The 13442-nt window shown below is 38.5% G+C and overlaps 1 protein-coding gene across 2 annotated transcripts in view; it reads left to right on the top strand.

Annotated features, from left to right (window-relative positions):
- Window positions 1–13442, top strand: part of camsap1b (calmodulin regulated spectrin-associated protein 1b) — a 97857-nt gene that overhangs the window by 60138 nt on the left and 24277 nt on the right. For both annotated transcript variants that reach the window (XM_078550092.1, XM_078550091.1), the window contains 6 exons: window positions 6483–6624; window positions 8449–8588; window positions 9227–9323; window positions 9670–9841; window positions 10175–10266; window positions 11840–11924. In XM_078550092.1, the coding sequence (XP_078406218.1) occupies window positions 6483–6624; window positions 8449–8588; window positions 9227–9323; window positions 9670–9841; window positions 10175–10266; window positions 11840–11924 (728 nt within the window). The remainder of the gene's footprint in view (window positions 1–6482; window positions 6625–8448; window positions 8589–9226; window positions 9324–9669; window positions 9842–10174; window positions 10267–11839; window positions 11925–13442) is intronic.

Below are 13442 nucleotides of genomic sequence, written 5' to 3'. Positions count from 1 at the left end.
GATTGGAAGATGGTTTGTTGTTTATTGCTGAAAATATTAGGACATCAGAGAACACCATTGAGCTTTCAGAAATTATGGCTTGAGAAATACCATGTTCTTTGTATGGATTTAACACTTAAGGGAACATGTTTTATGTGTTGGATGTAGTGTCAAAGATCAATATATGCATTTCAAACTGATAGCTGAGAACACTGAATTTACAAATGAGGGCATTTTGAATCAACTGGAATATTCAGTAGACCCTTTGCGTTGTGTGTTTTCACACTTCGGGCACTGAATGCTATTGCTAGTCATCAGGTCCTTTCATTGTGTGACGCACATGCTTAAATTCTCTTATTCAGCAGCCTCCTTTGCATCATCTTTTGTTGTGGACATGGAATTTTTGTTTCAGCAGGAAACTCTTAGGGCCTGTCAAAAACCTTCATTATTAGCCCAAATAAAAGTACAACAGCACTCAACAAAAATTGTGTAGTTTATGTAAAAATATAAGACTATACAAGCCATCTGTTGTGTCACCTTTGTTCACAGGCCTCCTGTTTAAGTTCTATAATTTTTTTTGTCAAATCAAAGCTGTTGATCTGATATCATTTTTACTATTTTGTACAAATAGTTAAGTTTATCTGATGAATATGATGCATTAAAGCAGAGACCCGTTATCCTCCAAACCTGAAGATCAGTATAAACTTCTTTTTCTCTTCCCCCCCCCCCCACCCGCACACTACCTTTATCCATTAGAAAACTGTGCTGCACCCTCCACACCCCCCTTATCATGCAAATGCATTAAGTTTGGGCAAAGCATATGAGGTTTTTTGACATTCCCTTTCAAAAGCTTTCTGTTTTCTGCATACATTTGTATCTTTCATCGCCTTTCCTGCCTTCTGTTTGTGTTAGTGTGATCTGATGCATGCCATAGCCCATTGCATGTCAATACCAGAGGAATATGCTTGGGTGGTACAGCGTGCTTCTTCCATCTCTTAAAGTACAATGCAAATATTTTTAAATGAAATGTCTTTAACTTTAAAATCCTAAATTTTGCAGTTTCTGCAATAGCTACTGTAAACTGCGTTCAAATGTATAACTAGCCAGTGCTCTGAGATCTATATGTTATTGAAATTTAATGCATGCTTTATACAATTTCTGAAAAAAACTGGAATAACCCTGTCATTTTTGTTTGTGTAACCTCCTTTGTGCTAAGTAGAAATGTTTATTCGAAATTCCTTAAATGGACCCAGTTGCCTTAGTATCAGTTATTGAAGCTTTGATTTATCATAGTGAGTTTAAAATAGTTGCATTTTTCATTGGTAGCCCATTGTCACATCATTGTCTTTCATCCAAGAGCAGCATGCTGTGTTGGTGCAAGCAGTTATAATCTTTCCTCAATAATTTTTAATAGACCCTTTTATAAGGTGCAAAATAAGAATTAAAATAGATGCAAATAAGAGATACGTTAATTTATTTATCTATAGAAAATCTTGCACAGCAGGTCACGCATTTATAAGGATTTGGTTGCATGAGCACTTTAACTTTGCCTTTTCAGAAGCAGTGATTTAACTTTTACTAAAATTATCACTGTGTAATTTAAAACAGATGATCTGTTGAGTAAATTTACTAAGCTTGATAAATCCAATTCTCCAGCATTGATTCTTGCAATTTGTTGATGTACCCTTTGGCATTCTAACAAGCCAATAGTCACACCAACAGCAGGTTCCACTATTAAATTGCACATAATCAATAGTGGTTAATTACAAACTCAAATATAATTATTTGGAACTCAGGGCGAAAGCTCAAGTTTAATCATGAAATTATTATGCCTTTAAAAATAACTGCAAACAATTGTTAACTTTAATAGTCTTTTAGGTTCATTGTCTCTTGACTATTTCCTTTGAAATATAGACACAAAGCAGGTTGACAATGTAGTGCCCCCATAGCTCCATGAAGCTAAGAGAGATGAATTAATATGCACTCTTCACAGAACACTAGGAGTGAAGCAGGCATTGTTAATGATACCTCACGGATATGTAAATTCTTCACACTTCTCCCCAGACTAAAGACCAATGGAGTTGGCATTTGCTGCTTCTGTAACATTTCATGAAAAAATTGATAGTAATGTTAATTTCTTTTGTTTTAAAGAGGCAAATGATAAAACTCGCTCTTTCGGAATTTGATGCAGTGACTTCCGTTATTAAAAAATTTGTTTCCCCTCACTCATTTTGGTTTGAACAAGTATTACCCTGCTGTGCAACTTAGTTTTTCTTGAATAAATGTGACATTTTTAATTTTACTGATATTTGGATGATCAATTCTCCTGTGTGCCCTGAACATTTGGAATCTTGTCATCAGAGTTGCAGAAGGGAGGGAACTGTAATACCAAACTAATTTTGTGCTCTTATGCATTCCTCTTATTACGCCAATAAAAGGCTATAACTTCATTGCTCTTTCTAAGTAGTTGTGTAATCAACATAGGATTCAGGATAGGATAGTGTAATCAACATAGTGGGAGGCATTCAATGAGGAAATAGCAAGAATACAAGGCAAATATGTTCCCGTAAAGACAAAGGGGAGGACCAAGTCCAGAAAACCCTGGATGTCAAGGGACATAAAGGTTAGGATTAAGAAAAAAAAAGTTTATGGCAGATTCCGAGGGCCTAATACGGCAGTCCTTAGAGGTGCATATAAAATGCAGAGGGGAACTTAAAAAGGAAATTAGGAAAGCTAAGAGAGTGCATGCGAAAGCATTGGTGGGTAGAATAAAGGAAAACCCAAAAGGTTTTTTTAAATATACAAAGAACAAGAGAATAACTAGGGAAAGAGTAGGGTCAATTAGGGACTATAGAAGTAATCTGTGTGTGGACTCGGAAGATGTGGGTGCAGTCCTCAATGAATACTTTGTGTCAGTCTTCAGAATGGAAAAGGATGACGCAGATATAGACATCAGGGTGGAGGACTGTGAAATATTAGAGGAAATTAACATAGAGAGAGAGGAGGTACTTGTGTGTTTAGCAGCCTTAAAAACGGATAAATCCCAGGTTGTTGAGGGAGGCAAGGGAAGAGATGTCAGGGGCCCTGGCAGTAATTTTCAAATCCTTTCTGGCCACAGTTGAGGTGCCAGAGGATTGGAGGACTGCTAATGTTGTCCCATTATTAAAAAAGGGAGGAAGGGATAGACCAAGAAATTACAGGCCAATCAGTCTAACCTCGGTGGTGGGGAAATTACTAGAAAGAATCCTGAAGGACAGAATATATCTGCACTTGGAGAGACACGGATTAATCAGGGATAGTCAGCATGAATTTGTTAAGGGAAGGTCATGTTTGACAAATTTGATTGAACTTTTTGAGTAGGTAACTAGGAATGTCGATGAGGGTAATGTATTTGATGTGGTCTACATGGACTTTAGTAAGGTTTTTGATAAGGCCCCTCATGGCAGACTGGTCAAGAAAGTAAGAGCCCAGGGGCATCCAAGGCAAAGTGGCACGTTGGCTCCAAAATTGGCTGAAAGGCAGGATACAAAGGGTGATGGTAGAGGGATGTTTCTGCGGCTGGAAGTCTGTTTGTAGTGGGGTTCCGTAGGCTCGGTGCTGGAACCCTTGTTGTTTGTGGTGAACATAAATGATTTGGACTTCAATGTAGGGGGTATGATCAAGAAGTTTGTGGATGACATGAAAATTAGTAGGGTGGTAAATAGTGAGGAGGATAGCTGTAAACTGCAGGAGGATATCAATGGACTGGTCAGATGGGCAGAGCAGTGGCAAATGGAATTCAACCCAGAAAATTTGAGGTAATGCACTTGGGGAGGGCTAACAAGGCAAGGGATTACACTGTGAATGGTAGGACTCTAGAAAGTACTGAAGATCAGAGGGATCTTGGTGTGCATATCCATAGATCCTTGAAGGTAGCAGGACTGGTAGATAAGATGGTTAAGAAGGCATATGGAATACTTGCCTTTATTAGTCGTGGCATAGAATACAAGGGCAAGGTTATGCTGGAAATGTATAAAATGCTGGTTAAGCCACAGCTGGAGTACTGCGTGCAGTTTTGGTCACCACGTTATAGGAAGGATGTGATTACGCTGGAGAGGGTGCAGAGATTTACCAGGATGCTGCCTGGGTTGGAGGGTCTGAGCCAAGAGGAAAGACCGGATAGGCTGGGGTTGTTTTCCTTGAAGCAGCGAAGGTTGAGAGGGGACCTGATAGAGGTGTATAAGATTGAGAGGCATAGGGTGGATAGGGAGGCACTTTTTCCATTTGTAGAGGGGTCAATAACCAGGGGGCATAAATTTAAGGTAAGAGGTAGAAGGCTAAGAGGGGAGCTGAGGAGAAATTTTTTCACCCAGAGAGTGGTGGGAGTCTGGAACCCACTGTCTGAAAGGGTGGTTGAGCCAGAAACTCTCGTACCATTAAGGAAGTATTTAGATATTCACCTGTGTTGCCATAGCCTCCAGGACTCTGTGTGAACCCCTTGCCCCTCAGTGTCAGAATTTTTTTTACATTCACCTGTCATGGGCCTCCTTTTAATGTCTCATCTGAAAGATGATTCCTCCAGCAATATGGCATTCCGTAATGAAGTGTCAGTCTGTACTGTTCTCAAATCCTGAAGTGAAACTTGAATCCATGTCTTACTGATTCTGAGACAAGACTGCTACCAATTGAACAATGCTAACATCTAGTACATTGGTGTAGCAGGCACACCTAGACATTTGACTTACAATTCTTTATATAGTTTTTCAAAATCTTTTGAAAAGGGAAGCGTTGAGTGTAGAATATAGTTTGGAAATTTGATTGCACAGGTCAGCAAGTAATAAATAAGGAATTTAACTTGTACAAGAGAACTTGAAATACCAGCACCTCTCTCAGCTATACATATTTTTATAGAAAAGACTGCTTATGGCATATTGAAATTAATTTACTAAAATAGTGAATCAGATTGCCACTAATAAGCTTTACATCTCCTATTGTGATTTCAGGGTAAACAAAAGCTCTAAAAATTATGGGTGTATAATTCAAATTCAAAAATATATATTGTCAATGTTGATATAAATAATCTGGTCTGATGTATTTTGTGAGGAATAGATTCTCATTTGATGAGGCTCAGTCGCGCCCTTGCTGATGAAATCATTAGCAAAATAACATCTGCCAGCACCATTGGGGTCGAAACTGGTAGTTTCTATTTAAAACTGTAATTGAGTGTTGTATAGTAATATGCTCTTGGGATTATTTTATTGAAGCTTCTTTTTAAACTTATTGGGCTGAATGTTTTGCCAGTTGGGCGGATGGGCCCGACCCAATCTCCAGCGGGCAGGGAGCCGATCCCCGCCGGAGAAGTGGGCCCTGCCGCCATTTTAAGTGGGCGGGCCAATTAAGGCCCGCCCAGCGTGACGTCCGGCGGGAAGCACTGTGCGCTTCCTGTGCGGGCGGGGGAGACTCCCCAAACGTGAGAGTGCGCTCTTTTGCACATGCGCACGAAAGAGCGCACATCTCCCTGAGGCTAAGTGCTGCCTCAGAGACATCGCTGAAAGGTTTTCAAACTCTAAAAATAGAAAAATAAAAAATTCATTAACATGTCCCCCTCATGTGACAATGTCACACGAGAGATGTGACATGTTAATAAATTTCACAAAATCTTTAATAAACTTTTTTAAAACCTACATGAAACCTCATCCCGCTGGTGGATGAGGTTTCATGTTTTTTCAGAAGCCCGCCCGGGCTCCTGGCCTGCCCACCAACCTTAAAGTTGGACAGGCAGGTCCTTTAATTGTTTTAATTATCCTGTCAATGGCTTCAGTTGGCCATTGACAGGTCGGCCGGCGGACAGCTGATCGCGCTGTGCCCCCGCTTTCCTGAAGATTTAAATGGGACGGGATGACGTCGGTAGTTCCCCCCAACGTCATCCCGCGTCATTTTCGCATCGGCAAGTGGGCCCCGCCCCCTGCTCGCCAACAGAAAAATTCAGCCCATTGTTTCTCATTCCCGGATAAAGTACTGTTGAATATTTCCACATGGAAAAATTCAGTATGTTGGAGTCAAAACATGTCAAATTTCTGCTTTCCTCATTGCATTCTTCAGGAATCCACTGTGCTGGTTAACTGTTGGTTTTCTGAAATTTCACAATTACACAAAAATACACAAAATCAGATCCAAGTTAGCTTGTAAGAAAGTTGGTCTGTGGACTCCATTTTTTGGAGAGGCCTGTTTTGCACATTTTTGTACATGATTTGCTCCTATTGCAAATCTCTGGGTACATTCACCGAGACAAGCTCTTGTATACCTTGAGTATTAATTAATTAATATTAATTAAACAATCTAACGGACAGACACTAGTTCTGATAAAAGCTTGGGGCTGAGGAAAAGAAATCTTGGGCAGATTATATCAGCTGGCCTTTGCCATAAAAACATTTCTTGCAGAGGGACTAGAATATGATGCCACCTATTAATATATAGTGACTAATGCAATCCCTTTTTAAAGTTTATCTTCATTTTTGTGTCAGGTCCGTTATCGACGAGATCACCCTTTGAACAAGCAGTTGCCATTTTTCCCTTTGATGGAGGATTTAATGAGGGATGTGTGTGATGGCTGTTCACTCCTGGCAGTTATTCACTACTACTGCCCGGAGCTCATGAAATTAGAAGGTATTTGTGTTTAGGAGTATGCAGTGTACTTAATTTATATATTTTTCTGCTGTTCCACAGTGTAGTTGTACCATTCAATTTCATTCTGTCTAAATATACTTCACTAATTGTGTCTTCAGCATTTATTTACATATGAAAAGCTTAAACCACTGGCTGAAACCATTTCATTATTCAAGTATTTTGTCACTTAATGCCGCCTTTATTCTTTTATCCTAGTGTATAAAAGGATGCATGTTCAGGGCTTGAGGTTTATGCAGAGAGATGTTTGTGTTCGAACTCACTTGTTATGACTCAACATTTATTTTGTGTAAAACTACTGGTTCCAGTCTGTCTGTTTATATAGCATGTTCCATTTCATACTTAATTTAAAAAAAACTTATTTTGACTGGTTTTAGCTAGTCTTAGTAGCAGAGTTTAGAGGGTGCAGAGCTAAGCACATGGTGATGTGGCAAAGAGGAAAAGATTGGTGAAAGAAAAGTTAAGCAAATATTTAGTTGGAATACAACTTGCCCTTGATGGCTCGAGGGACAGAAGTCAACAGTTTTACATACTTTGTATTTAGAAATAATCTTAATTACACACTAATTAAGTTCTAATTAATGGCCAAAGATAATTTTCTAAAACCAGGATGGGCAACATTTAGGAATCATTCATTGTCACTTACAGCTTGGAAAGTGGCAATAAGTATCTGGGGTACCGGAGGAAAGTAACATTATGCATCAAAATTTATCCGCCAGATATTTATGAAAATCTATTAAAGGTCAGTTTATAAAGTGAGGTGTATTTTTTTTTTGGATGTTGTGTCTAAAAAAGAATGTAAACGTAAATCTATTAATAAGCTGGTAAAGGCCTCCAAAATTTTCATAGAACATATTATGCAGACCTCTTCTACAATGTCTTAAACCCCAAGTACTTATAAATATTTCCATCTGGTACCTTTGTATAAAAAGATTGTCATGTAAGTGTGTGGTAAAGCTTCAAGTGAAAGAAATGGGGTTAAAATTGTTTCAGGCCACTAAAGCTTTACGTACGAACATACGAATTAGGAGCAGGAGTAGGCCACTCAGCCCTCCAAACCTGCTCCGCCATTCAGTAAGATCATGGCTGTTCTGACTGTAACCTCAAGTCCACATTCCTGCCTACCCCCGATGACCTTAAACCCCCTTGCTTATCAAGAATCTCTCTAAGCAAACAAGTCACTTCATTTATCTTCGATCCCAACTTTTCAATGTGTAAAACTCCCTAAAAATATTCACTTTCTCTTAAATGAGCCAGTTTATACTTTCAGATGACACAGGTGCTGTCAATGCAGAAAATATTTATATTAGAATGCGACAGAAACAACACTTAAGTAAAGGAACAAATATTGAAAGAAAGTAGAATGCAAAACTGCCCTGACAGACAAGAATCTGAAAACTCCATGTGTACAGTAGGACATATTTAAGACTGAGTTTGATTTTTGATCCAACAAGGGAGTCGAAGGTTATGAGGCGCAGACAGAAAAGTGGAGTTGAGGCCACAGTCGGATCAGGCAAGATCTTACCGAAAGGCGGAGCAGGCTCGAAGGGCCAAATGACCTACTCCTGCTCCTAATTCTTGTGTTCTTGGAAGTGCAGTGAATCTAGTTTACTTTCAACAAGGATCCATTGCCCTTTAATAAAAAATTCTTATGAAAGATTTAAGTTGATAGAATACTGATGACTGTTGCCAACACCACAGTTTAAAAGGAATTTTGTGTATAGAAGTTCATCTGTTCTTCTTTCTTAAAGACAAGATTATTTTAATAGTAAGTTGACTGATTTAACTGTTTGTTTTTCTTCGTAGACATTTGTTTGAAGGAAGTGACTTCAATTGCTGACAGCTTGTATAATATTCAGCTCCTGATAGATTTTTCACACCATTATCTGAACAGAAGTTTCTATCTCACGTTAGAAGACATGTTGTACAGTCCTTTAGTGCTGAAGGTAAGATCTAGTTAAGAATTCCCATTTAATTAAAGTAATGTGACTGTATCTATACATGCAGAGGTGGTACTTTCAGCAACAGGCACTCCCTTCCCTTCTCAGGAAAGTCTGTGTATTTTTTCATGTGTGCCCTGGATGAGGGGCCACTGGCAAAACTGCATTCTTATTGTATATCCTTAGTTGTTCTGAGAGGCTAGCGATGGGCTTTCTCTTTGAATCACTGCAGTCTTTATGGCGATAGTCCTCCCATAATGATGTATGGTATTTTTGTCCAAACAACTATACAAGAACGACAGCAGTATATGTCCAAGTCAGAGTTGTGTGTGACATGAAGGTGAACTTGGATGTGGTAGTGTTCCTGCGACGTTGCCACTCTTGTCTTTCTCTGTGGTAGAGGTCACAGTACTCAGATATGCTGTTGAAGTGGGCTTGGCAGTTTGCTGCAGTGCATCCCGTTGCTGCAGTTCATCATTGGTGGAGGGGATGGATATTGAATCCAATGGAAGACTGTTGCTTCTTCCCTGCTCCTGTAGCCTTAGTGATATAAGGTGATCTTTTCCCATTCATTTTATTGCATTCCTGTGGAATATAGTGAAACAAATATGACTATATAGAACATGGCTTTTTTTCTATTTCAGCCTAATGTTATGGTGTTCATTGCTGAGTTATTCTGGTGGTTTGAAGTTGTGAAGCCTGACTTTGTACAGCCAAGAGAAGTTCAAGAAATCAAAGATGGTAAGTTTCTCAAAAGCTTTGACTATTCTGCATGCTGGTTTCCCCTCTTCTTGTTTTAAAGAACTTAAATTATACATGATGCGTTTCAGTATGGCAATTTAGACTGAGTAACATTTTCTTGAGATCACCTGCCAATTTGTGTGCTTAGTCTTTGGCCAAGCCCAAGTTCTTTGTTTTGTTCTGGATGGAAAATGCATAAAATATTTCAAGCTTAAATGCCTAAGCAACCTACATATTGCCATAATGAGAATCATTCAAAGTGATTGCAACCTTTTGGAATTCAACCTAATTACAAAGGGGAGAAGTTCCCAAGTATATTAATGTTTTATCTGCAATCTTAATTCAGCTAAAACACTCCTACAACAGAAGAGTTCTCGCCCACCTCTTCCAATTTCCAATGCAACAAAGCGAAGCTTTATGGTCAGCCCAGCAAATGGTCCAGGTGATATGTCAACACCTGTTCCACAGAGTAGCCCAGAGATTGGAACCAGGTATTGCCTGCATCCTGAAGAGTTTGTGTAAGTCTGTCTCTGTCTGTCCTTGTCATCATGGCATGTCCTGTTGCAGCTTTGGTTTCCAACTTGTTACGTAAAATCATGTGTGTGGTGGGTAATTTTGTCCATTCTACTTTCCTGTGCTGCTAATCATATGTGGACTTGCATTTACAATTTTGTGATTTGTAACATTTAATTGAAAAACTTGTCAATTGTTATGGTAACTGGAATGAATTGAAGAATTAATGATTTAAACCATGTTTCCATCTTTCGTCAAACCTGTCTATTTATGTTTGTCCTTTAAAAAAAAACTACAAATACTTCTGAAAAATTGATCCTTTTTGTTCTTTTCTATAGCAAAGGAAGCCCTGCCTTCAGTCCATCTCACCCGCTATTGCCTTTAAGACAGAGGCAGTATAAATGTCCCCTATCTAGTGAAGACAGCACAGGTAAGATGGTTGCACAGTATTCAAGCTGGAGAATGTACTAGTGAAAATAAATAGATGAATTTTAGAAATGCTAGCTTTCTTGGAGGTTTGGAGGAGGTGAGAAATAGAAGACAGAGGGAATCTATTAATTGGAAAAGCAAGGTAGCCAAGCTAATTATTTATGGAGTGTCAGCCAGCAATTCTGTAATTGCTTTAATTGTCTACTGTAAATTACTTTTTTGCTTTTACAGGCACTTCAAACTATGAAATATGCATTTCACAATTTAAAAATAAATTCTAGATGGATTATTAGACTATTTTCATAATAAGATGGAAAATGTTCTTCCCAATGCAAAGTAAATAGTTTCACATTAGGATATTCATTTGCTTTAGGGTACTAAAATCACTTTTAAGACCGGTGTAAGATATACCATGACCAGTTTTCAAACCTGAGGAATTATTTTTTTGTAGGTGAAGAAACACAGGTATAGTTGGGATGCCAACCAGATTTAAATTGACATTTTATGTTCGAATTTGATATAAGTACACAGACTATCAATTCTGACTTCATTTTAATTTTATTTCCCCGTCAGTTTTGCTCCCCTCTGCTCCTTCCTTGAATGTGTTGATCTTTGCTGGTGCATGGTTCCAGAGGTACCAGTTTTCCTCTACATCGCCCAAGAGGCAATTAGTTGTGTGTGAGCTTTAAAATGTGAGTGTTATCAAGCTATTCAACCATAAGAACCTCACTGCTGAACCCACAATGTCTCCCCATGTGCATTATCAGCAGGTGCTGTTGAATAGCAGTGAGTAGCGTGTGCTCTGCCTGTCTTTTTCCTTTCTCCCTCCACAAAATCCAGGAGCAGTGACCCCAATTCTAAAATTCCTACCTCCATCAGAACTGAAACCTGCACAGACCTGGGATTAAACCTTGGACTGTCCACCCCCTCCTGACTACATGGTCCATCTACCCATCAATAAAGTCTTTGACATCGACAGAGCGTATATCTGAGCGCTTAAATTATCAATTATATCCAAAATAATGCACGATGAATCATAGCTGAGGATAATAACCTACAGATAAGAAAAATTGATTCTGTTTGCCAAGTTTACATCTTTTAAGTATTCTTTAGCCAAAACCTACAATAGTCATTTCCCTTTTTATTATAATACACAGCAGAATCAGGCACTTTCGTCAATTTAATTGTTTTCTTCATTTCTGTAGTAATTTCTTTATTTAATCTAATCTAGTTTTATCTGTATTTTGGTTAAGGACTAAGTAATTTCCTTAGCTCTCATTTCCTGGTCAACTTATCAGGCAAGGAATTTGTTCTTGTTCAATCTGACTGTGAGGTAGCTAAAGAAAGGTTTTCTTCTCAATGCTTCTCCTCAGCCATTTTCCAGCATTGCCTTGAACTCTTACTTTCTCTCCATTTCTCTTCCCTGCACCTCCCTCGCCCCCACCACTGTCCCAATACCTTCCTCACATCCCCACCACCTCTAGATTTCAAATTTGATACCATAATCATCACACTATTGTGCCATAATGAGTTTTATATGCACTGTTAGCAGTCTTTTCATTTTCAATGTTTAGATACTCGGCACCGTTCAAATTCCCTAACTCGAGTTGATGGGCAGCCAAGAGGTGCAGTGCTGGCCTGGCAAGAAAGAAAACCAAGGTAAATACAGGAATACCTTATTTTCACTTGTCTACTTTTAGTTAATGTTTGCCTTGACTGAACATATGGGTAAATAGTATTTTTGTCATTTAATATTAGGCTTCGTATAGAATATAAACAAAATATGTGCCAAATATTTGCAGTTAGAAGCAGTAGGTTAATCTTAAATTTTAAAAACAAGATTAAAACTGTCACCTAGCCATCACTGTTTCTTGTATTCTGGCCTTGAGTTAGCCTTATTCATTTTGGCTCTGAAAAGATGACATAATCCAAACTGGGGACAAATGCTATTCAGACGTCCCTAGTAGTTCAATAAATTTATGCATGGAGTAGCTGAATGATATCAACCAGATAAGAGCTGACTTAGTTGCAGTCAGGATTGAAGAGGGTAGAAATACTATAATTGGCCTCAGTGCCCATTTGTTGGGAGACTAAAGTCAACATGGGCTTCCACCCCCTGACTGTTGTTCAGCAACTTCTGCTGGAAGTGCAGGTGTGCGGACATTAAGAGAGTACAGGATTGAACTCAGCTGTGGTGCCCCTGTGGTTGAACAGCCTGCCAGTGGTCACTGCCAAAAGGTATTGTGTAGATTAGTGTGAAATGCAAAAACAAAATTAAGATCTGCAGTGCTGCCTTCTTTTCTCTTAATTTTAAAGAAACTGTTCTCAGTGACCAGATTATATGCCCTACAATAATGGTATATTTATGTCTCGCTAAATAAAAATGCCCATATCTACAGCTGTAATTCAAGACAGGCTAAAATATGACACTCCAAGAACTGTAGCATAATGAAGCAATTGTGTGCACGTGATTTTGAAAATTAGTTTGCAATTTATAGGATAAGGATTTAATGCATGTATGTCTTGTGATATTGTAATTGCTTTAAGAATGATTTCCACAACATTAGCATTTTAGGAATTGGGATTTTAATGAGATAATTTCTAGTTTAGCTATTAGTTACAAGGGGAGAGGAGGCATTTAGATTCACAAACATTTTTTTATTTTGGGAAAATATTCTTAACTTGATACTGAATTTTTAAATTGTTGATCACTATACAGTCAGGGGGCTAATACCAATGTACAACTACAACTAATCGCATGGTGTTGGAACCGCAGAATATATAGATAAGATTGTTGTGAGACCTGACATGGCAGATGTCCAGCACACAAGTGGTAAACAAGTCAAATAAAGGTTACTCCTAACGGCTCTGCTAGATAAGTTAATTACTGTTGATTAATACTATAGGTGGGCAGATTTCCCTATTTCTGTAACGCAGGCATTGTCTTTAAACTAGGTGCCAAAAATAAGTCATGAGGTGCACCAATTTTCAACTTCTTTCGGCATTTGTCACTTATCAATTCGGTATGTTGTTATACCCATTTCCAAATGGTACATCTTATAAATCCAGTTTTGTAACACCTTTTATTGCTGTGTACTGGCTCCCTCTGCAGCACAGAATGAGCAAAACAAGCATGTTGCATGGATTTATGAAGATGAAACCTGTTTCCTCAAAGTT

This window comes from Cetorhinus maximus, chromosome 10 (genome assembly GCF_964194155.1).
Source record: "Cetorhinus maximus chromosome 10, sCetMax3.hap1.1, whole genome shotgun sequence".
Lineage (NCBI taxonomy): Eukaryota > Metazoa > Chordata > Chondrichthyes > Lamniformes > Cetorhinidae > Cetorhinus > Cetorhinus maximus.
This window is presented reverse-complemented; position numbering and strand designations above follow the sequence as displayed.